Raw genomic sequence first — 25,283 nt, 5'->3', positions numbered from 1 at the left:
GCTACCATCTTTGGACATACCATCGAAACCCGCACTGACTGTAAGCAAGAAAAGAAGAAACTAGCTGCCATGCTACTAAAAATCTGGCAGACAAAATAGGAAGAGACAGACAAGGGCCTAATAACTAAGAAATTCATCCCGGATGTCAAACTTGTTTATCCAAAGTCGCCGCTTTGGTTCTCTCCTGGCCTCTACTGTACATATACAGGGTGTTTCAGTTAAACGTTTCAGAACTTCTAAGAGGAGTAGGGTACATCCTGACAACTCGAAATCATATAGCAATGTGGGGTCGGAAATGCTTTCCTGAAGCGGTGTTGTACACAGAAGCACCATACAGAAAAGAGACCGTAAGTGAGAAATCGTTTTAATAATACATGAAAAGAAGCAAAAGGTACATGGATTAAAGTAAGTGTTCGAAGTTTCTTCCACGGGCTACAATGCACGCCTCACATCTCCGACGCATGGACATCCGAACATTCTGGAATACTCCAGGCGAATTTCGAATTTCTTCGGCAGCTGCTGCGATTCTTGCAACCAGCTCCTCAGCATTGTCAACAGGGGTGTCATAAACTAACGATTTCATATGACCCCAGAAATAAAAATCAAGACATGATAGGTCGGGTGACCGAGCAGGCCAACGCACGGGACCACCACGTCCGATCCACTGTTGACCAAATGTGACATCCAGGTAGTTACGAACATCTCCGCTATAATGGGCAGGGGCTCCATCGTGTTGGAACCACATTGTCTGTTGCGTCGATGCAGAAATCTGTTCATCTCTCAAAAGTTGTGGCAATACTTGCTGCAGAAAGATCAAGTAGATAGGTCCGGTTAGACGACACGGTAACAGGTAAGGTCCGATGAGGTGATCTCCCATAATACCGGCCCATACATTGACCGAAAATCGAATCTGTGCTGCACGACGTCGTATTGCATGCGGGTTCTCGACCGCCCAGATATGGTCGTTATGCGTGTTGAAAATTCCTTCCCTTGTGAAGGATGCCTCATCGGAAAACAACACTTCAGCAGGAAAAAGGGGATTTGTAGCACATTTTCCAAGGTACCACTGTGCGAAAGCAATACGAGGTGCATAATCCTCCGGTTCTGTGTCTGGACACGCTGCACGTGAAACGGATGCATGTCTTGTTCTCGGAGAATCCTCCAGACGCTGCAATGGGAAACCCCGTCTGCGTTTGCTAGACTTCGTGTACTCGTTCTTGGATTCCCCTGTACATGCTGCAGCACATTCTGTTCGACGGCTGGAGTCCGTGCTGTTCTTACCCTGTCCCTGTCAGCTCTTTCAAATGAACCTCTCTCAGCTAACCTCTGGTGCAGTCTTGCAAAGAAATTATGACTGGGAATACGCCTCGTCGGATATCGTTCCGCGTACAAACGCTGTGCGGCTGGCCCACTACAATTTGCAGCCCCGTACGCCAAATGCATATCGGCTAACTATGCGTTCGTGTAATCATCCATCCTACTAACTTGGCTTTCTTGTTCAAGAAATTCGAAATTCGCCTGGAGTATTCCAGAATGTTCGGATGTCCATGCGTCGGAGATGTGAGGCGTGCATTGTAGCCCGTGGAAGAAACTTCGAACACTTACTTTAATCCATGTACCTTTTGCTTCTTTTCATGTATTATTAAAACGATTTCTCACTTACGGTCTCTTTTCTTTATGGTGCTTCTGTGTACAACACCGCTTCAGGAAAGCATTTCCGCCCCACATTGCTATATTATTTCGAGTTGTCAGGATGTACCCTACCCCTCTTAGAAGTTCTGAAACGTTTAACTGAAACACCCTGTATTATAACTGGCTCTATATATGGCTCTATAAATCATAAGTTGACTACCTTGGGAATCATCAATAACCCCTGCTGTACATGTGGAGAAATTGAAGATTGGGACCATCTTCTTTATAACTGCCCAATTTATGACGATCTTTGAGGAACACTGTACACCAGACACTAACACATACCTCAAGGACAGGAGCAGCACATGTTCATTACTGACGAACAACACTACAAATTACTAACGGAGTACGCATAGAACCTCTTTGCTAGGCGCAGGACTCTGTAACCAACTCAAGCTAGGGATACAAACCAGTGACGGACTTGCTCAAATCGGAAATAAAAAAATCTCTACTTGACCATTTTACCAGCATCGACTTGCTAACCCTGGAACATCCAGGGTAGGATTGCCTGCTAACTCACCCACATGGTTGGGTAGGCTCCAGTGGTCTTGACCATTCTACCACAAAATATAAGTCACACTCAGCATTCTCGCTGTGGCTTTTCTACCTTTCTGGAGTTATCCACTCCCCCCTTTTCTGCTGGTGGGGCATATGCTCCACTGTCAATTTAGGGGATGCTTTCACCCTTACTCTTACTTTCATCCCCCATCTTCTTCCGTACACCCTGTACTGCCGCACTCTACCTTATTTTTTATTTTTTTATTATTATTTTTACTTTTTTATTGTTTTTTATTTTATTTTTATTTTTTATTTTTAATTTAATTTATTTTTATTTTTATTTATTTCATTATATATTTATTTTTTAAATTGGTCTCCGTTCAGGAAGCTCAGGCGAACCTGACGAGACCTGCCAGAGAAATAATGGGCAATCTGGCTACCTCCTAGTGGTGTGTGTGTGCGGGAAACGTGGGGTCCCATCAGGGGTCCTGTGGCCAAATGCTAGGACACACACAACAGAACCCAACACAATACTACACATTCAACACACTACACTTTTTCTTGTATTTACAGTGTTCTGTATTTCTTCACAGTGTCATATGGCGCAGATGTGGGAAACCACAGGTGGCGCCCGACCCTAACACTATGCCCACGTCTGTTTTTAGAGAAAGAGAGAGAGAAAAAAAATCTTTATTGCAACTTAAGAAAAGAAAAAGAAAAGGTGGTTACATAGAACTTAATGTTGCAATCTACCCGTCACGGCACGCGGCCAGGGGTTAACAATGATACAAAGACTCCCCAGATTCACATGCGAATTTGTTGAGATCAGCATCAAGTTTGTAGACCTTGGAAAACATTTGAAAAGGGAGGAATCGATCTGTCAGGAACAGTCTCGAATTCCTGGCGGCCAGACTTGGAGTGGTCCGCAGGGCAGAGATCGGGATTCTCCAGCAGCATGTATCCCAAATGGATGGCTCGGAGATAAGTCCCGCAACCATTTTCACTGCGATGACCAACCTCCGGGAATCAATAAGCTCGGAGAGACGGGGAACCCCCATTGCATTTGCTAATGCTGTAGTTCTAGCTTGTAGCGGCAGATTGGATTTCCAATTGGCCCATTTGAGTAGCCAATATTCAAATGCAATGAGAGGATTTTTAGTCGTTTGGGTGGCTGAGGCCCAGACTTCCGATATATACAGTAATGGTGGGTAGATAATCGTTCTGAATGTATTTTCTGATTATTTTGGGATCTTTAATGTGCAACATATTTTGTTTTGCTGTCCAACGAAGACTCGAAGCCCGTGAGGCGAGTTTATCCCGCTGCGTATTGAAACGGAGTTTAGGGTCGAAAATTACACCTAAGTCAGAATGTGAAGTAAGAACAGGAATTTAGGCGTTTCCAAAAGTGGGAGCAATCACAGAAGGGTTGGTCTTCAGAGAGAGAACAGCATTATCTTGGTCTTCCCGGGATTGATCGTCAGGCCAAAGTGCTGTAGAAACGATGCGATTTCCAAAAGACTATTATTAATGTGGTTAGTGGTCGTGATGAGGTTGGGACTGGGCCCGATGACCTTAAGATTCTTATCCCAAGGATAAGAATCTTAAGGTCATCTGCGTAGGAGATGATTTTTTGGTTATTCCGCAGTGGGGCAATAATTGCTGTGAACAACAATCCAGAGAGGATATCCCCCCCCCCTATGGTACTCCAGCGGTAACTGCCCTCCAATAGCATCTTCCTCCAGGGTCAAGTCGCAGCAACCTCTTGCTAAGGAGAGCAGATAGAAGGCACAGCATGTCTCCATTGATGTTATAGTATGATTTTAAAAGCCACAAGAGAGAAGAGACATTCACAACATCAAACAGCCACAATATCTATGTAACTTATGGCAAGGTCGCAATTACTCTCGAACGCTAATAGTATGGCAATTGTGGTTGCGAGGAGGTTTGTAGTTGTTGATCGCTGTGAGAGAGCGTAGTGAATCTGGAGAGTCTTATCTGCGAGTATTTGTTTGGTGAGGACTGGTAGCAGAATTTTTTCCAATAACTTCAGAAGTGTTGAGGCTTTAGAGATTGTGCGGTAATGTTTACTTAGCGATGGGTTACGGATCTTGGGTATAGGCGTGACAGTGTAGCTGTTCCACTCAACCGGAAAAGAATGGGTCTTCAGGATGTCATTGTAGATAGACAACAGTGATTGAATAATAAAAGGGCTAAGGCACTTAACTATGAATTGGGGAACATTATCAGCTCCTGCAACAGCAGTGGGAGCCAATGAGCTGATAGCTTTTATAAGTTGAGGTGAAGTGAAATTATAGCTGTGAAGGATATCCAGATAAGACATGTGATCTGGCATATCAAGTTTTGGAGCCAGAACACTCGACTGTTGAAATCTGGTAATGTGGTCCATCCATTGGTCAGGATCAACAAGGATTTGGTTGCCGAGTTTTGCCAACAAGGTTGCCGAAAATCCCCTATCGTCACCTATGACGATAGGGGATTTTCCTCCCATCATTATCTACACTGTTAGCTTATGGTTTAAGGGAGCTGCCGAAAACAGTAAAAACTCAGCTGCAGTCCATTCAACGACTTTTTCTTCTTACAATTCTCATTCCTGCCCTACAAATTTTTGCTGTTGCGATGCCTTTGGACCTATTACTTATCTACAGAGGGTTCACCTATTTTATCCGTCGAAGGATCCCACTCACCCTTCATGATTTTAATGTAGATATCAATGCAGACCCTAACCTTGAAGAAATCCGCTGCTGGAACTACTTTTTGAGCCAATACCAACTCCGATTATCTCCTTCTGCGAAAGCTCTACAACTAAGAAATTTATACCTACAGTTTCCAATGCTTTAGATATATGTTTTCATAAATGATTCAGGTCTTGCCTTTATACTATGTTCCTTCGCACTTCTCAACCAATGCTGGAATACTTCGAAATTCTGTTCTTTCACCCATTTTTTCCCCTTATATATCAGTGAGGGTTTTCTGTTGTCCAGTTATCCTATCCACAGTTTTCGAGACACTGTATTGCACCCCCACTGCCAAACTGTGGCAAACTTGAAAACAATCGCTGACAATCCAAGGTACTGGAATATTTTCCAGTTGTTCATTAAATAGTAATCTGAAGATAGTTTTCAAATAGGAGAAGGGGAATTTAGTTAAAGTCAATCCTGTCTCTGTCCAAAAACCCCAATTCTGCAGTATTTCCTGTAAAAGAAAGCTGTGCACCTATTCTTACTTTTCAACGCCCAACTTGATTGACTCGAAGACCTCTCTTGGCTTAAGCCTATTATAAATATTGCTTCCTCTGCATCTATAAAAAAAAAAAAAAAATCCCTTGCTCGTGCCTACCAGCATTATTTCTCTTCTGAGAAGCTCTTACCTCACTCCCTTTTTCAGGGAAATTCATTTTCCTACTTTTAAATTTTAATTTAATTTAATTTTAATAAATTCTCCCTTATTAAATTACAGTTCCAAGTCTGGTTATTAATTTTAATATTTACAAAAAAAATTTCTTCCATTATAATGCATAAGAAAGATAAATTAGCCAACATTGACGTAAATTACTAACTTAACAGTACATAATAAAACATTAAAAACGACGAAAAAAGAAGTGAAAACGATTATAAAAATAACAATAAAATCACAGTAATAATATTTATAATATAATTTCTTTAACTAAAAGAAGATATAATTTTTATATTTTTACTTAAAAAAATTAAATATCTAGTCTTAATAATATTAAACTTAATATTTAAAAACAGACGAAATTTTAGTGCAAATAAAAATAATAAAAACCAGAAAGCTAAACGGTTCCCAGAAAGAAGTCACAACTTTTTTTTTTTTATTAAAATTGTTGAGATTATCAAAACAATTCTATATTCAGATCATTCGACAGCCTTGTGATCTGATTGAAGGATTAGTATTAAAAATAATTATTCCTAGACCTGTTTCTTAACGAATGATTATTCGGAATGATCTAGGAAGACAATTACTGTATATTTAATAGTGAGGGGCTGGAAACTGATACTACTCTGTTTAAATACTGTGCTCTGACAAATCCAGCCTTGTAAAATCTCAGCCTATTCGCTTTAGCAGAAGCTGTTTACTTGCCTGCTTACGTAGTTCGTTTATTTGGAATATGTAACTACCAGAGCTAAGAAATTTGTCTTCCAGGACCTGACGGATTTTTCCTGAGAATGCAAGCTGATTGTCTTTTCTACAGACATTTCCATGGGCGCTGTTCTTTTGAAATCGGTTTTAAATTTCATATAAACTAGTCTAAACGTCTGGTATTACAGAGCTAGTATCCACTTATAATTCACCTACAAACTCAACATTCTAACTTTTATTTGTCATTTCTTCTTTCTGTATCTCTTCTCTAAAAGAACCTCTGTATATATATATTTCTTGAAAATCATAACCTGCAGAAATTCAAAGCCAACATCAACAAATTTCTTCTTGTTTCTCAATTCATTCGCCGACTTCCATTAAAAAATTTGCAATTACTAACAATGAATGATAGCCATGTCAGATTTTCCATCTGTTTAAGTCTGAAAGAATGCTGGAGGGGGGGCACTCTTCCAATCCGATTACTAGATAGCGATGTGAATTTCTCCAGTTTGAAGTGCAGAGGTGAATTCACCTCTACACTTCAAATTCTAGGATTATCGCGTATGAAGATGGTATAAATGACTTGACATTTTGGAGGACTAGTACGAAATGAAAGATTAGTACCTGCCTGCACGGGATTAACTAGTAAATGTTCTTCCATAAGTAGAATGGCTGTCGTATCTTGAAGCTACGAACGTCATTTAAAATGATAATAAGTCAGTTTTCATTGAACAGTTTCTAACCACCTTAAAAAGTTTGGATGGCGAACTTTGCTTTACTGTAATTTCTATTAGGTAAGCAATTTTTAAATTCGATTAATAAATTTCAATACTAAATTACATTTAGTATTGAAATAATACAATTTTGTTTTACTTCTTTTCAGGGTGGTAATTATGTCGTGAATCTCCTTGACGCCTATGGTACAGCCATGTCATTATTATTTATTGTCTTTGTAGAAGCAGCTGCTGTTTGCTGGTTTTATGGTACGTACATTTATTTACGTTATCTGAAATTAAAATAGCAAAATATATTCTTAGAATATTAGCAATGTTTATATAAAGATTTAAGTACGAGATATTTGCTTTTAACATTAGATTAAAAGAAATTACAAAATAAAAATAAACATTACTGTAATTCTAATTTCGTAGCAAAGTCAAAAAATAATAATAATAAAATAAATAAATAACCGAATCCGGAATTCAGTGAGAACCAAAGACCAAAAATAGTCTAACTTCAACATTTCGCTGTTGTAATGATATTCCATATCTAGAATAATTTTGTAAGTATCCATTCTCATTTGGACATAACTAATTAAAGAAAAAACCTTATGCCACGTATCTTTTTAATAAATTTATTATACTACACCAATACTTTCATTGAATGTTTCGATAAATATGCTCTTCATCTGATAATTATAATCTTGTTAATAATTAATAGATTTATAATTATCAAGAGTAATTTTATAAGCTAAGCAATTTTATTTTAAAGCTAGGCAACATCTCTCTCTCCCAACAAAGAGTCTACAAGAATATGCATAAAACCACCCTCTGTAGGCAAAACTGAACTACTTGAAAAAAAAATATTATATTATATTATGTTATATTATATGCACCATCATATTATCAGGCAGTAAGCCTAGTAGCCTGTTACGGTCTCCAGCCATCTCTTGGTTTGTCCTTCTTGGCATTCTTCTTTCTCTAGGGATGAATCGAATAATCCGACGACGTATCCCTTGTTTTATCCATTCTTTTCACATGTTGTAGCTACAGTGGCGGACAAAAAACTGCATCACTTGTGAATTTTGTAAATAATGTGTTTTGCGCTGCATTGTGGGTTGCAGAAATGCATTTGTTAGGTGGGATATATATCTCTGTGAATGAAATCCAATAAAAAGACTCCACCTGATTGCCATAAATATCTTCCCAAAGGGTAAAATGTGTAATTAATGGAAATATGAGAAATCATGCAAATGGCAATCATGACAACCAAACATACATTTTATTGCATTTGCGTGCAATAAACTGAAATGACAAGTTAACGTAATGGTATTATGTACTGTAAATCAGCAAAATAAGTCCTCAATATTTTGTTGTTCCTCCTCGAGCTGCAATTAAAGACTTGCAACGATCTGGCATAGAGTTAATCAGCTTCTGGATATACGGTTGCCCAATTTCGTTATAATACACCCTTACAATGCTCTCTCCTGCGGCTGAATCTTACTTGTTGGCTTCTTCTGAGCAATTTTAGACGACATTATATACCAGCAGTTTTAAATAGGGTTCAAATCTGCACTGTTGCCGGGCCAGTCCAACACTGTAATGCCAGCATTTCTGAGGTATGACTGCACCTTAAGGGAGAAAAACGAGGGAAAACATTGGTGTAAGTCTGTTTTAAGCCTTGTGAGAGAAGAAGAGAAACTTATCATTAAATCTAAATAGCATAAAACTTACCAATTTTGTTGTGTGGCAAGGTACTAAGCCGTGTTGAAAAATGCAGTTTTGGAGGTCTGTGTAGTGATCCCTAATAACGGGTTTCGGGCACTGTTCCTAGATAGCAGTGTAGGTTTCTGCATTCACCGTTCAGTTAATAAACTTAATTCGCCCCACCACTTTGCTTGTTATGCATCCCCAGACCATTTGACCGGCGGGGAACTTTACAGTCAGTGCTAAGAAGTCAAGATGGTATGCCTCCGATTTTTGTCTTCTGACGTATCGCTTCCCAACCGAGCCATGCAGGTTGAATATAAAAATGAGAAACAAACTGAACTCCATTCAAAGAGGAATGGTCCTGGCCACTCACCGTATATGCAGGACTGTCTCCACGGCAGCTATTCAGGTAATTGCGGGAACTCTCCCGCTTGATTTGTTTACAATCTTCCGTGGGCTCTGCTTCAGAATCAGAAAGAAAATACCAACCAGTATTCTGGATATTTAGCTTAATCTCACTGCAGATGATAAGCGTGAAAAAACAAGATGTTATAATGAACTGGTCAACATCTGGACAACCAGGTGGAATACACCGCCACAAGGCACAGTAACCAAAAGATTCCTCCCCGAGGTAAAGTTTGCAATGACGACAACTGCAAGAACCTGGTTCTCTCTCAGCCTTGAGATATCCTTCTTGGTGACCGGCCACGGCTCCCTGAATGAAAAGCTATACCAAGTGGGGCTTCTCGCTACCGACCTATGCTTTTGTGGAGCCAAGGAAAACTGGTACCATCTTTTTGATTGTGCTTGTACGAGGATTTCAGAGATCAACTTCGGAGAGACATTCCGAACTTCTCCCCAAACCATGTGGATCAATCCAGACTCCAGACAATCTTTCTTCCCTGCAGGCCTTTGCATCTGGTATTTTTACCCGGCGAAAGACCTTGTATGTCAATGCCAACCAAAACCAAACAAACAATTCTACAGCCTAGATTTCACACTTGTGATGGGGAAGGCTAAGTTAAATTTTTTTTATTTTCTACTTTTTAAAATTTATTTTAAATTTAATTTTTATTATTATTATTTTTATTTTTTATTTTTTTTATTATTATTTTTTAATTATTATTTATTTATTTTAGTTCGCCATACGTATCAATTTTTATTTTATTTTATTTATTTTTATTTTTCATATATAGATATATTACTTTAATTTTACCAGCACCACTAGCTTTATTTTTATTTAGTTATTTTTATTTTTTATTTTTTTAAATTTTAATTATTATTTTTTTTTTCTCTCCCCTCTTCCCTCTGAAATGGGCCCCAGAGGTTCCTGGCCCATCTGCTGACAACACCAGGTAGGTCAGAGTCTCTTTCGAGACGGTACATGTTTTACTGGGACTGGCCCACCTTCCCGTGGTGTGGACGAGTACCCAGAATCATCTGTCCATCACCAGAAGCATCAGTCACCTGATGCTTCAGGTGACTGATGCTTCTGGGTAGCCAAGCGGCCCGACAACAACAGAACACACACAAATACACACAAACCTACGCCACACACTCATATCTGGCCCATTTGTAGTGATACTGTTCTTCACAGAGATACGAGGCGGAGTTGAACAAACGTTCTCGGTGCCGCCCTTACATATACACATGTCCACATGTAGGTTGAATTTCGATTCGTCAGAAAAGATGACGGTGTCTCATTGCTCTTTTGTCCACGAAACATGCGTTTTAGCCCAAGCAAGTCGCTTCTTCCTCATTTATTGGGTCAACAAAGGCTTCTTCTTGGGCCGATACATGCAGACCACGTTCCGAAAAGTCGTCTTTGGATAGTTCGTGCACTTGTTTCAACACCAGAGGCCATCTCAAAGTCCAGTTTTAGATGAGGAACTCTAGCATGGCGATTACGAAGGCATAGCCTGATCCAGGTCTTCTCTTCACATCACTGTCATCACATCACTGGTTTCACGCGTTAATTTCGGCATCCGGGATACTGTTGAGTGGTGGCAGCCTATTTTATCAGCGATAGCACGCATAGAAAGCCCTTCCTGGGACAGAGCAACAGCTACTCTTTTTTTTTCTTGGTGTCAACTGAACATATGGAGCCATGCTTACACCTCCGCAAAACAGGATACTAATGAGCATGTATATCCTTCCAACGCTGTATTTATAGAAACGTCTGATGCAATACCTTGCAATTACTGTCTGCGGCAATAAAAGCGTCGTCTGACGCAATACCTTTGCTTTGCGACAAACAAAATGACCGTAATCAAACAATATCTTATAATAAATAAATAAATTTACTGTTTATACTCCGGGACGACCAAACGGTCAGAGGAGTTCGCATTATAGATGAATACAAGAAACAGCACCGTATTCAGTAGTCACGGGCTTGAACCCCGGTCACTCAAGGCACGTGTACTCAGGCACCCGCGCGCGCCTGACCACGAGGCTACGGCGGCCTATGCGTTTCACTACAAATGTTACTTTTTTTTTAAGGTGATGCAGTTTTTTTTGTCCGCCACTGTATTTCTGTCTGTATGTTGGATGTATTTGGTTATTGGTGTCATTTCTAGTCTGCCTAGTATGTCCTTATATTTTTATGTGGTCTGACAACGTAAATCTTTCAGTTTTTCTCATAAATTTTGTTTCAGCTGAAGTGGTTCGGCGTTCATCTTGTTTTTTGATGTCCATGCTTCACTTCTGCATGAGTATTGATCCGACTGCTAGTGTCTTGTATGTTTTTTTTTTTTTATTTTGGTATATCTCTGTACTTTTGTTGGATTAAAAACTTTAATTTATTATTCTAAGTACAGTACTCTGTTATAGTGTTAAATTTTGATACTAATAGCGTTTCTTTTTCGTAAGTCAGGTTGTAGCCAAGAATTCAAAGCAATTTACTTGTTCGAGATTGTATTGCCAGTACAAATTTTACTTCGACGGGTTCCTTTCCTTGAAAAAGCCATGATTTTTGTTTTTTGCAGTTGATAATTCCATGTTAATTTTTTTTTAATTTAATTGGTTTTTTTGCAATAAGATTTAGATGGTATATTGAGTATTTTAACTCGACTTCGAGGCCATATTGTAATGCAATACTTCCGGGATTTTAGTCTCCAATATCTCACAATAGCATTATATTATCATGATTTTTGGACCACTGGTGGTCTAAGTGGCTGAGAATCCTGCTGTGAGTTTTATTCTTTCGGGTATTAGTACTGGTATTAATCAGGCTAAATGATGCTAGGAAGCGAATTATTTCGCATCCGAACAAAATAATAATAATAATAAATAAGTATTATTCAGTGTAATTTGTTTATGATATATCACTCTTAAAAATATAATCGGTTTCCTTTTAAAATTAATTTTTAACGCTTCTGGATCATGTTTTCAGTTGTTTTGTTTATTATCATTATATTTTTATTTATTAATGCTTTGTGCCACACTAAATGAGAATTTTTTATTTCAGGTGCCCACCGATTTTCAGAACAAGTAAAAGAAATGCTTGGATTTCGACCTGGAATATTCTGGAGAGTTTGCTGGACTTGTATCAGCCCTGTTTTTATATTTGTGAGTCATTTGAAAGCATTTATTTTAAAAAATAGTAATAAATAGTAAAAAATAGTAATAGTTTGAGTAAATCAAACAGAAGTGGGCCAAAGGTGCAGCAGAAAAATTATAGCATTTATTTACAAATAATCCGCAGAGGCATTAAATTTACTACAGTGTCGCCATCACGTTTATGAAAAACTTGGTGTCTGCGGTACCTGATAAAGTTTTCATCATCCGAGTGAACGGTTCAGAGTGTTTTCCAAAAACTTCCAGAAATATTTGGAAGTCAAATACGAAAAATCTGTGCTACTACTGGTAGTACCAACACATCTTATTTTGAGATTTTCAATTACATTAGTGCTATATAAGGCTTGGCGTTGTCATGTAGACGAAGAATTCCGCCACTACGCACACCACTCAATAAACCATTGTATTTTATTTATTTATTTATTTATTTATTTATTATTATTATTTTTATTTTATTTTTTTCGTGTTTCTCGAATTCCATAATAAGTGGACCTTTATAGCCATTGGTTGATTGAGTCTTTTCGGAAGATTTTGACTCGTCGACTACTTCCGTCATAGGTTTTGATTCGTAATGACATGGTGTTTGCCATATTTGGCGATTCGTCACAAAAATAAATGTTGTCTTCAACGACTTAATGAAGCGAATGTGTCAATGCCAAATCTTGACCTTTCTGTTTCTGTTCTTGAGTTGACGTTTGGATTCCACTGGGCACAGTGAAGGATACTGTACATTGATCCATGGATAAGTCCGTGGTATACGCGGGTGCCCTTTACCAGAGCTTTGAAAATGTCTCAGGTGAATTGACAGGATGCGCCAACTTGGGAATTAAGCTTCAGTAGTACATAATTCGTCGGTTGTTGTTGGGTGCCTATGCACAAAATTCTAAATAAATCTATAACGGATGAGAAGTTTTGGCTCGCTCTCATTTGTCTCATCCTTGTATTATTGAGCTTCATTTCACTTATTTAATACATAACTGACTGTTTAAGTCCGATTATAATGTGCCACTTGATATAATACAATATGAACAGTATCAGTATTAAAATACCTTCGCTGAGATTTACAATAAAAATTATATGTAATACTCGACTATAATATAGATTCCCCACTGTGGCAAGTTAGCAGTAACCGACGCTCTCTCTCCAAGTGGAGACGCTCTCGCCTGAACTGCTGACGACCTTAACCAATTATACTACCCCAGATATGCCACACATTCTACATCATCAAAATATATATATATATATATATAAAATATGCGTTACTGCAGAACGAATGCGTTACTCATGCGCATCACACTCCATATAACTGATTGTCAATGTATTGCATCATCAACATAGACCCTACATGAACATGCCCACTCAGGTAGTTCAAATCGTGCATCGTTCAAGCAACTTCCATACCCAAACACGTCCATGAACTGGAAGAGTGTTTAGCGTGATTGGTCGCTCCGCAGAACTGATTTCCATTGATGGTTCGGAGTACTTTGCACCATACTAATCGATGATATAAATTTGTTTTTGTTATGAAAGGCTTGTGGACTTTGATAACTCCTTTAGGTATTTATACGACACATATAAACATCTACAGGCTTCCTATGGCCACTCGCATTTCCCTACTCATATTTTGAGTTCGGATGAGATAACCAGACATCTCAAGGCGTGTCGGCTCGTCACTCATTATTTTATACCTACTTGGTCGCTTCTTGGACTCAGTATAACTCCCGGATCTCCATTTATTCAATACGTTGTCACTGTTGACTTGGGAATGTTTAACTCCTGAGCATGCACAAACTTTTTATCCCACATCACATCAACTGTCATCCCTTTCTAAAAGTTGGCTCTTTCCGTGTGTTTATTGTTCGGCGTACACGTTTGAAATGAATTCCGAGTTAACCGCCGATCACCTTTATAATGCCAAATTATTTGTATATTTTGTGTCGCAGAATTTTCGCTAATCAGAAGGGCATCCCTTGACTTTTGGGAGGATTGTACGCTGTCCTCCCAAAAGTCAAGGGATGCCCTTCTGATTACAGAGAGAGTCAAAGAGAGTCAATAAAGATTACACTCTCTATAAATAAGTATTTAAAGTAGGAATAATTGTATTTTTTTACAACTAGAAAAATAATGATGGTGAATTTAAACGAATGCAATAGCGCCACTTATTTTTTACTTACAGTGCATTTTTGTGTGCGCTATGGTGCAGTACAAAGATCTTCAGTGGGAAGGCTATACTTATCCAAGATGGGCAATTTCTGTCGGCTGGCTCTTAACGGCCTCTTCACTTTGCTGTATTCCTGGATTTATGGTTTACTATATTATAGTTACTCCGGGATCTTTCCAGGAGGTAAGTTAATAAATAAAAATTGTTAAATACACAAAATGTGCTTTTAATCTCAGCTTGTAAATCGGAAGTTAATGCAATAACCTTGTGATTAGTATCTTGCTAAGGTTTACAATAGGTAGGTAAAAATTAAAATCTTTTCTCTAGTTGCATGATATCAAGAGTTAAAATCATGAAATGCAAGTCATTCCTACTCTGACCAGCTAAAGGACGAGTTTACGTGTGCCCACTTTTAAGATTCATGAAACCATAACGACGACGATTTGTTACTGATGAAATGTTGTAAAAACGGCTTTTAAAAAACTGGTATACAGCATCTGATTCGATGTTGACAAAGGCGCATTGCAGTTGATAGGAACCATGTGGAGAAAAGCCCGATTTTTGTTTGTCACATGTATGCATCTTCATTATAGAAAACTTCGTAATTGGAATAATAATTCTTGAGATAAAAAAGATATTATTACTTTTTTTTTATTGATCCCCCTGTTATTCTGGAATACTAAACACATTAACTCGATGATGTGCAACAGTTCAAGCTGTTTCTGCTCTTCGCTCTGTCAGCATCTTTAGTTCTTGTTTATTCAATTCTTTTAAATTATCTCACTGTTGGCCTTTTATTGTGAAATACTTAACTGCTACAATTCTCAAATGAATTTTCTGATACAGCAATGTTTACTATTTTTTCACAGCGTCTATATCGAGGGCTGCATCCTTCCAAAACAGAGGTGGAACAGTGCGACCGAGAACGGCTGGCAATGAACGCTCAGTTATGAGGACGAGGAGAGAACATGCGATGTGAATAAGTTTGCGTAATGACGAGCAAGAATGCTCAGGAGCTCTACAGCAAAGAACTTCGCTATTAATATCACCAACAGCAAATGTGTGTCCTGTAATAATGCTAAGTAGTGCTGGCACGTGGTGCAACAACGAACAGAACGACATTCTTCTGAGGAACCATCCCAAAGAGAACATCAACTTGGCTTGGAAGCATGACTAGGACCATCGTTTCCAAGCATTTAGCACCAGTTTTCAAAATGAGATTTGAACGATTCTTAGAAAGAAACGTCACTCAAAGAAGAAGCTTTTCAGAGTTTCTCAACGTTTTCCTGACCTTGAACTCTGTAGTCTTCTTTCCGGATCAGTTCAACTGCTCGATTCTCAATAAGAAGCCCATAAAAGGAATAAAAAGATTAAGACCATTTAAATTTATACCTTAAGGGTTTCATTAAATAACGACTCATATGAGAAATTCGCTGTTAAAAGAAATGAAAGAATCTTATAAATGAAAATTATACTGGAACTAAGCTGAGGGAAATTTATCATTAAATTTTTATGCTTACAGGTAAATTTATCATTAAATATTATGTTTACAGGTCGAAAAACGAGGGTGCACGCATAAATCAATATACATTTACGTATGAAATTACCGTAACGGACATAAATATTTATTGTAGTTGTTGATTGTTTGGGAGTTTTCTTGGTTCAGCGACTATTTCAGTCATAGTGCGTCCGTTCATATGTGTATAATCACGAGCTAACTTATATGTTTTGTGGGCTGAAAAACTCGACATAACTCACAGGAAAACTCTACTCCCTGGGCTAACTACAGTCACGATTAAAAAGGCCTTTTAAAAATTCCTCCAATCTCTAACGGGATTCGAACCCAGATTTCTCAAAACGAGTGGTAAGTGGCAACTTGGCTGTATTGACAAGGAGAGATATATTGGTTGTGAGGCAAGCTTTTTTTTTTTTTTTTAGTTTTGTCCCGCATTGCTTAATAGTCATTTTAGCCATAATTTATAATTGTAGTATTTGAGAGAGAGAGAGAGAGAGAGAGAGAGAGAGAGGGGGGGGATATTTTAATACCCTACACACCCTTCCTATAAGCAGCCGTGTTACATTTGAAATGAACTCGCCTTATTTTAACCAGATATCATTAATTACAGATAGATATACGTAAGATAAAGAGAAAACAATTCCAAAATTTAGTAACCGAATTGTCGCCCTCACGACAAGTACAGTGGACAGCGTCGCTGCACCTCACTCATTATGCCTAAGGCTTCGTTGAATTCTGATCGCCAACCACATTCAAGAAACAATTCCGTCTCACGGGAGGAACTTTTATGGTCTTTTTTCGCACTGTGGCTTAGTTAAAAGGGAGAAGTTTCAAAGGTTTGATCCATCAAAATATACAAACCGACCACACAAATGCGCAATTTAGACACAGTATACTGTCGTCTTATGGCTTTAGTTGTTTCGGCACAAATTCTAAATAACCAATCAAATTGTTTAGATATTTCGGCCATAATAAATATTCTGTTTAGGAAGAAGCTTCAAATCGGTGCAACTGCACTTGAAGCCAAAGCAGTAAAAATAGCTTTCTTTACCCTTATCAGTGGTCAAATTTTTAATAATATTGCCTCAGCAGTATTTAAGTAACGTTAGAGGTTTGATAGAAACTGTCTCAGAAGCAGGCTTTTTTTATAATAATTCTTTTATGTTTCTGATGTTTCATTAATCTCTCCCCCTCGTTTATAAAGCGATTTGTATGTTATTTTAAAAAAAAGACTTAGAAACACAGCCAACCTGGTTTTAGTCCTGTGTGAATACCCTAATGAAAGAGCAGTTTGATCTGAACTTACAGCCAATTTTGGAATTCTTAATAATCATTTTTAGATAATAAGTTAGGAGTGGGAAAATTGGTAATACGTTCATTAATTGAAAATGTAGCATAAAGAACATTTTTTTTAAACCGTTCCTATATTCATCTATCAAAATAAATATACAGATTGTATATTGTTCATGTTAAATCGTTTACAGTTGTGCATTATTAGACCGTTCTATTTTGTTGAAATATGATTTAATTTGGGATGTTGGGAAGAAAATTAATTCTTCCCTTCCGATTATCATCAGATTAATTCTACCCTTTTTCGACTACAATAATCATCTTGAAAGAGGAAAAGAAAATAAAGCTGACATATTTAATTTTAAAATACACCTGTGTAGAAAACATATCTAGTGGGATGTTTGAGAAAGGATGACGATAAAGAAGTGTTTTAATGCGTATGCAAATTTAGAAGTTTTGCTTCTTTTAGCGAATTTTTCAGAAAGACAGCTCCTAGCATTACGCTTATTACAAACCGAAGTTTCTATTTTATCTTTAAAATGAACAACTTTTTAATCAAATTAGTCATTCTATCTACAAAACACGGCTATTTAAAGTGTTTATACACAGTGGCGCAACTATAAATCCTTGGTCCCCGCTGCCAGATTGCTGAGCATCCCACGTGATCTTCCACTACCATGCCAAATCAGCCGTAGGGCTCTGCTCCTCAGACACCCGCTGTTGCTGACCTGGCGGTATGGTAGTTTCGCTATTGTCTATATGTCATTGTCATTCTGTCTCATCCTGTATATATTGCTAATAAGTTAAAAACAGTGGAAATAAAGGGAAAATAAAAATAGATTGAATATGTCAAATGCACCAAAGCGTGCAAAGCAGCAGCAAAGGATGCAGATGTATATATATATCCATATTATAATAAATATAAAGTTGTAGGTATGAGTTACACAAAAAGCCAAAAAGGAATAATAGCCGAAACATAAAAAAATAAATTAATTAAATTGACCTGTAAAATAAAATAACGGTAGCTGGCATCAGATAATGGTGGATAAACTTAGCCATAGTTCAAAAAAAGGGGAAATAGAACAAAAATACAATTAAATCCGATGTCAACGAAAATAAAAGTTGATACATGATCAGGTTTTTCATCAGGGGACTACACCTAACCATATATCAAAGGACTGCGTTTCCATACTTGTCCAAAACTGTGTAAGAATAGAAATTTGAAAATAAAGTAAAAATAATTGAAAAAGAAAAGCAAAATAACTCCTACAAAGTATGGACAAGGTAGTCCCTACGCAGTGTTTAAATGAAAGTTACGGTAAAATTTAATACCAAAGTTATCGTAAATTTAATATAAAAGAATTAAAGTAAATAAATGCCGATAAGTCAAAAACTTAAAATCTATACCTGAAATATAAAACCAAATAGGTAGGAAATGACAGTACGAAAACACAAATACGTGTAGTCAGTCCGATAGCTGCAACCAAAGCGTTAACAAACAGGGACCGTACGTAATTTATAGCAATAAAACCAACGTGAGAGAGAAATAAGTAGTGATCTCTATAATGCATTTTACCCTAAATTATGGACAGAAAGAAATATGAAGAAATGCGGCGGGAAGTATAACGAACATTACTATCTAAAGCAATAAAAAAATTAAGCAGAAGTGGTTGTATTTTAAGACTAGCTTCGCGCAAAGCAGCAGAAGGCTAAGACTTAAATTGAGGATAGATAAACATATATTAAGGAGTTATTTTGCTTTTCTTTTTCGATTATTTTTACTTTATTTTTAAATTTTTATCCTTACACAGTTTTGGACAAGTATGGAAACGCAGTCATTTGATATATGGTTAGGTGTAGTCCCCTGATGAAAAACCTGATCATGTATCAACTTTTATTTTCGTTGACATCGAATTTAATTGTATTTTTGTTCTATTTCCCTTTTTTGTACTATGGCTAAATTTATCCACCATTATCTGATGCCAGCTACCGTTATTTTATTTACAGATCAATTTAATTAATTAATTTACAGCCAGGCGGCGCATAACCCGAGTTCGATTAACGCGTTTTTCAGTTAACGCTATTTGAAAAACTTATACCACTTTTCACTTTACACGATCTTTTTTTTTATGCGATAGTTGAAAAAGATTTGAATCGCGCGTTAAGCTTACCGCGAGTCGGACGGGCAATAAACAAACATTTGCCTGCTCCCCGCCTCGGTGTGTTCCATCAATCAATCATGGATTGAAGAAGACGTGTTACTTGTTTGTGTCTTGCTAATAAAGTCAATGCACGCTTGCATTTAAAAATTCGAATTTTTAAATGAGCCAGATGAAAATGTTGCCGCGAAGGAGATAACTGTAAAAGAACTAGATGACATCTTTCGTATTGCAGAGAACCTCAAACAAAAAGTTTGAGGTTATCTGCGATATTTATTTCGCCAGAGCCCAGAGAAGATTGTTGTCTGCTATCGGAAATTGATTGATGAAAAGAGAAAGTGAACACTGTTCAAATATTTCCGCAACAGTAATTTCTTCATTGTGTATTTTATGTCAGAGGTTCCCAAACTTTCTCGGTTCACGGCGCCCTTAGTGTCTCAGTAATTTTTTCAAGGCGCACCCAGACCAAAAGAAATATCTAGCAGTTCCGTTTAGTAGTTAGGTCCAAACAATTCAATAAGAAATGTTGAAACTGTGAACTACCTCGAGCTAGTAGTTCGCGCGGTGTCCGACAGTCGAGTATCGCTGTGTTTCCCTCGAAAATTTAAAATATTCCACGGCGCAGTTTGGGAACCGCTGTTTTATGCAATAAACATTTAATTACATAATTATTTTCATTATCTTTTACATTGTATACAATTAAAAAGTTATTTAAAAGGTATTTTTAAAATTCTTTATGAAGGTCAGAAGGTCAAGGACCAATTATAATTTTTCCTATTGATTATTATATTCGATTAACGTGATTCCGTTTTGCGCGATGCCCTCGCGGGAGAAATTAATCGCGTTAATCGAGGCCAGCCTGTATTTATTTTACAGGTCAGTTCCTTTAAAATATATTTTATGTTTCGGCTATTATTCCTTTTTGGCTTTAGGCTTTCCGTGTAACTCATACATCTTTATATTTATTATAATATGCATATATATATATATATATTTTTTTTTTATCGAGTGATTACTGAATTATGACCACCTACCTAATAACGTGTTGGGCCACCGTTCGCATGGATAACAGCCGCTATTCGCCTAGGCATTGACTCCACTAGGTGTCTGAAGACGTCCGTAGGGATCTGCAGCCATGCTGCCTGAAAGGTTTTTCACAGTGTCGGAATAGATAACGGTTGCGTGTCCATACGCCCAACTTCCGTTCCAAAACATCCCATAGGTGTTTGTTCAATTGGACTGAGGTCAGGAGAATTTGGAGGCTAACCAAGACGAATGATATCTTCACTGTGTTCCTCAAACCACTCGTGCACAGTGCGGGCCCGATGACACAGCACATTTATTGTCGTCTTGGAAGATCCCGTTTCTGTTCGAGAAAAAGATCAACATGGCAGGATGTACATGGTCTCTTGAGCTCTGCCGGTAGATCCACCAGCGAAACGTTGGTCCATACGCACCAGGGGTCCTAGTTCTTGACAACAAAAAATGTCCATATTAAGCAACCACCGCCACCTGCCTGGATAGGGGGCACCATGGACTCGTGTTGCTTGCACCACACACGAAGGAGTCCGTCAGCGTGTTGCACTAGATATTTGGACTTATCTGACCAGCGCACTCATTTCCAGTCCTGCAGTATCTAACTAACGTGTTGTTGACACCGCAGCATTCGCCATCGGCGATGATCAGCGGTGAGGAGAGGGTGCCCCTTGGATCGTCGGCTGTGGAAATCCCATGGGTTTCAATGTGCGACGCATCATCATTTGGGATATTGTTCTTGCATTCCCCATATAGTATTGCGATGTCACCTGTCGAACGGTGACCTGCCGTAGCGCCCGTGCAACGCATTGCGCCCTTCGCTTACTGCGATCCTTTACAGTTTTGTCGGCGGGAGATGGTTTAAGCTCACATCACGTCTGTTTGAAACTCCGTGATATCTTTACTACGTCCCATAACTTCTACTTTATCACTTTGACTGCACGACCAGACGCAAAATGCCACTATTCTAGCGTAGAAAGCTGTTCGGCTTTTTATACTGCGAGCTATGCAGCATAGTCCATTACAAATGAGATGGTCATAATTCAGTCCATAATTAAACTTTCTCTATTAAGAAGCCTCTAGGGCAGAGCCATAGCTAGTTATAAATTTCAGGGGAAGCTGCCAGAAGATAATCGTTAATCAGATGTCTTTAGCTCCAGTTCTTACAAATCTCTTCAATTACTGTCTTCTTCATGGCTGTTACCCTTCATCGTTCAAAGAGGCTTATATCATCCCGATTTATAAAAAACAGGGTGATAAAACTAAGCCTAATAACTACCGACCTATTACTATTCTGAATACAATTGCAAAAATTTTTGAACTCCTACTTTATAAATATCTTTGTTCCTATTTTCACCCTTTTGTCAATAATCATCAGTATGCTTTTCTTCTCAGGAAATCAACTGTTTCAAATCTTGCCCTGTTTTCTCATTTCCTACAAACTAATTTGGACAAAGAAAATTGATTCGCTTTTGATTTGGACAAATTGATTCGCTTTTTCTTGATATTTCACATGCATTTGACTCTGTCCACATCGATCTTTTGCTGTTCAAGTTGTCATCTTATGGTCTACGATCCCCTTTACTAGATTTGCTTGATTCACTGCTTATAAATCGTAAACCATCTGTAATGATTGATGGTACTTCATCAACTCCGTTTACTGTTTCGCAACGTGTTCCTCAAGGCTCGCCATTGGGTCCGCTCTTCTTTATTGTTTATACTAATGATCTGTCAACCTTATTTCAGTCTGTTAATGTTGAGTGGCAACTCTATGCAGATGATATTAAACTTTACAAAGTTATTCGTTCTTCAACTGACAGAGATGAACTCCAGTCCTGTCTTGATTCCCTCTCACTCTGTCTCAATAAAAATAACTTGTTTCTAAACCCGTTAAAATGTAAATTATGTCGCTTTCGCTCGAATCGTGTAGTTAGACCCTCCATCCTTATTGATTATTATATTGGAAACTCTTTAATTGCAAGTACTGATACGTTCAAGGATTTAGGTGTCCTATTTCGATCTGACCTTCATCCCTCTTCCCAAGTCGATCGCGTAATATCTCACACTTCTAAACTTCTTGGATTAATCAAGCGTTCTTCCTCTATTTTCAAGAGTGACAAAGTTATAATTCTTCTCTACAAGTAGCTTATACTTCCCATTTTTGATTATTGTAATATTATCTGGTCCCCACAACAGGAATATCTTTCTCACAGACTTGAGAGAATTCAAATTAAATTCATTAAATTCTTATGCTATCGAAATCACATTGCCTTTCATCGTCGAAATTATGGAACTCTTTGTGGTCGCTCCAGAATCATTCTTCTTCACTCTAGACGACAACTCCATGGGTCTCTTTTTGTCTACAATATCATAAACTCTGTTATCGATTCTCCATCTCTTCGTGAACAAATACCTTTCGCTATACCCCGTTTGAATCCTCGTTAAAAAATTAATTTCTCACTGTCTGTTCCTCGTACTCATCACTTACTTGGTAGTCCTCTGGTTCGTTTCCTTCAGGTAATGAATAACTAACATCACGCCTAATGGGTGATGTTATTCTAATACAGGTTGTTGCAATATTTCCCCTGGGGACGGCACCAACAGTTCGGACTACTTTCGTATTAAGTTCGTTATATGCTAAACGATATAAGCGACGACGTTTATGAGACGAAGACGACGATACGTATATCTGCAGTCCAAGCAATACAGCCGCCGGTTTCCTCTTCAATATACTGTACTTCAGTATATTTTGACATTGGGCTTAGTTGTTTTTTTTTTTTAGGAGAAGCTCAGCATCTCCTAGCGTCTCCCCCTGACTAAGTCTTTATTCTGGGGATGGAACCAATTGTTCGACTTGTTTCTCAATTAGTGTTTTCATTTCGAGGGATGAGAAAGAGAATCAAAATGAGTTCCTAAAAGTCGCCGTAGGAGTTTTACAGGACTCACAACCGTATGCAGTGAATGGTTTGCCTGGCGTCAGGAAGCAAGTTTGCTGAAAGATGGCTTACTGCATTCATCAAAACTGCTACATAAAGATACTATGTCTCTTCAATTGAAAGGCAGTATGTCGCTTGTAAAAATTGTTTTATAGGAACTGTGGCATTCTGATAACCCTTCAGCAAACGCACTGATATACTGCATCACTATACGCTCTTAAATATTAAAATACATGTTAAAATTATGTCAGTGTGAATTATAATGTGCTTCTAGTATGGTCTTCATTTTCGATCCACATTAAGGATTATTTTTGGATTGCAGAAATATAGCCGTAAAAAAAAGAAAAAAAAAATCCGTGCTAGTGTACAAAGTGCTCGGTCCGCTCGTATATCATTTCCATAAAGTTTTTAGTTTCGCCTTCGATTTATTTCGTTCCGCATCGGTGACGTGTGGCGTTGTTATGTGAATTAGGTAGGAAATGTTTTTTCTGGTAACAAGGTTGCTGTTATTAAATATCTTATTTATTTTTATTTTCTTTTTTTTATTTTCCAATATAGTGTTATGATAAAGGAGTTGAGGAAATGATCGTGAAATTTGAGGGAACGGAAAAGTTTCCTAAGGGTCAAAGCTGAAAGAAAATCGTGGTGAAATGGTGAAAACAGAGGAGCCGGCAACTTTATTATTACGCTCACAGTGAAACAGTGGTGCTCAAAAAAAAAAATTCATCATCATTTTTAGTTTGATTGCTAATCTTTTAGAAATAGCTGAAATAACATAAATGAGTAATAATAATTCACATATGAAACGATTAATTGCAGAAAATTTTACTTTTATGCCTTTTGGATAAGTATACAATGAATAAGTACTTTTCTCCAAAATAAGAGCATGTTACTTATAGTTCTTATAATAACAAAAATTCTATGAAGGCAGTTATTATTATTATTTTTTTTTATTACTTTGCTCATACTAGGACGACAGGCAGCTATATAACCAAAAACGTTATGAAGGTACTTATGGTTTTAGCTTTATTATATGGAGCAGAGTCGTCCTGAAAAATGCAATTGGCAGCATCCCCATAGTGATCTATAATTGTAGGAAGTAATTTTGTTTCAAGAATGTGCTTGTACACCTCAGCATTCACTGTACCCTTCACGAATTCAAGACGACCAACTCCTCTATGTGAAATACAGCCCCATATCATTTGAGATGCAGAATGTTTCACGGTAGAGACGATACAGTCAGAATGAAATCCTTCTCCTCTTCTTCGTCTAGCCATCTGAGCCATGCAAGTTGAATTTTGATTCATCAGAGAAAATAACACATTTCCTCTGATCCTCAGCCCAACTATCGAGCTCTTTTGTCCACTTTAGACGCTGGGTTTTCATTTTTTGCGTCAAAAGTGTTTTTTTCTCCCTTGGGCGACGTGCTACTAATCCTATGAGAAAAGGCGTCTACGTACTGTAGTGTACTTGCCTTTACTCTTGTATCCTCTTCCCATTCTGTTTCAAGATCTGTTGATGAGGATCTTCTGTGTCTCACACACAGACAGACCAGAAATCTATCTTGCACTGGATTTCCACTTCCTTTCTTTCCGTTTAGACTTCCAGTTTCTGATAATTTTCATAATAAACGTGCCACTGTTTACTGATTGCAGTGAATCCTTTTATAGATATTTCATGCGTAGAATGCCCTTCTGCATTCAACGCAGCAGCAACACTTTTCCTGTGTGTTGTTAATTGTGAAAACTTAGCCATTGCAATAGCGCGGAACACTATACTCGTAGCATATGCACTGTGTTTATACTGCCGCCAGGGTGATGCAATCGTGTACGGCACGTAACATCCTCTGAGAGAGCTTGCTAGATATGAATGGTG

General features: G+C 37.9%; 1 protein-coding gene across 1 annotated transcript in view; it reads left to right on the top strand.

Annotated features, from left to right (window-relative positions):
• Nucleotides 1-24,041, top strand: part of LOC150080543 (sodium-dependent serotonin transporter-like) — a 143,425-nt gene extending 119,384 nt beyond the window's left edge. The window contains exons 10-13 of the mRNA XM_090380726.1: nucleotides 7,193-7,292; nucleotides 12,202-12,302; nucleotides 14,488-14,655; nucleotides 23,967-24,041. Coding sequence (XP_090236852.1) covers nucleotides 7,193-7,292; nucleotides 12,202-12,302; nucleotides 14,488-14,655; nucleotides 23,967-24,041 — 444 coding nt within the window. The remainder of the gene's footprint in view (nucleotides 1-7,192; nucleotides 7,293-12,201; nucleotides 12,303-14,487; nucleotides 14,656-23,966) is intronic.
• Nucleotides 24,042-25,283: the final 1,242 nt, after the last annotated feature.

The sequence above is a fragment of the Mastigoproctus giganteus genome, chromosome 9 (genome assembly GCF_048544385.1).
Source record: "Mastigoproctus giganteus isolate SK-2022 chromosome 9, ASM4854438v1, whole genome shotgun sequence".
In the NCBI taxonomy this organism is placed as follows: Eukaryota; Metazoa; Arthropoda; class Arachnida; order Uropygi; family Thelyphonidae; genus Mastigoproctus; species Mastigoproctus giganteus.
Note: the sequence above shows the minus strand (reverse complement) of the source record. Positions and strands in the feature narration are given on the sequence as shown.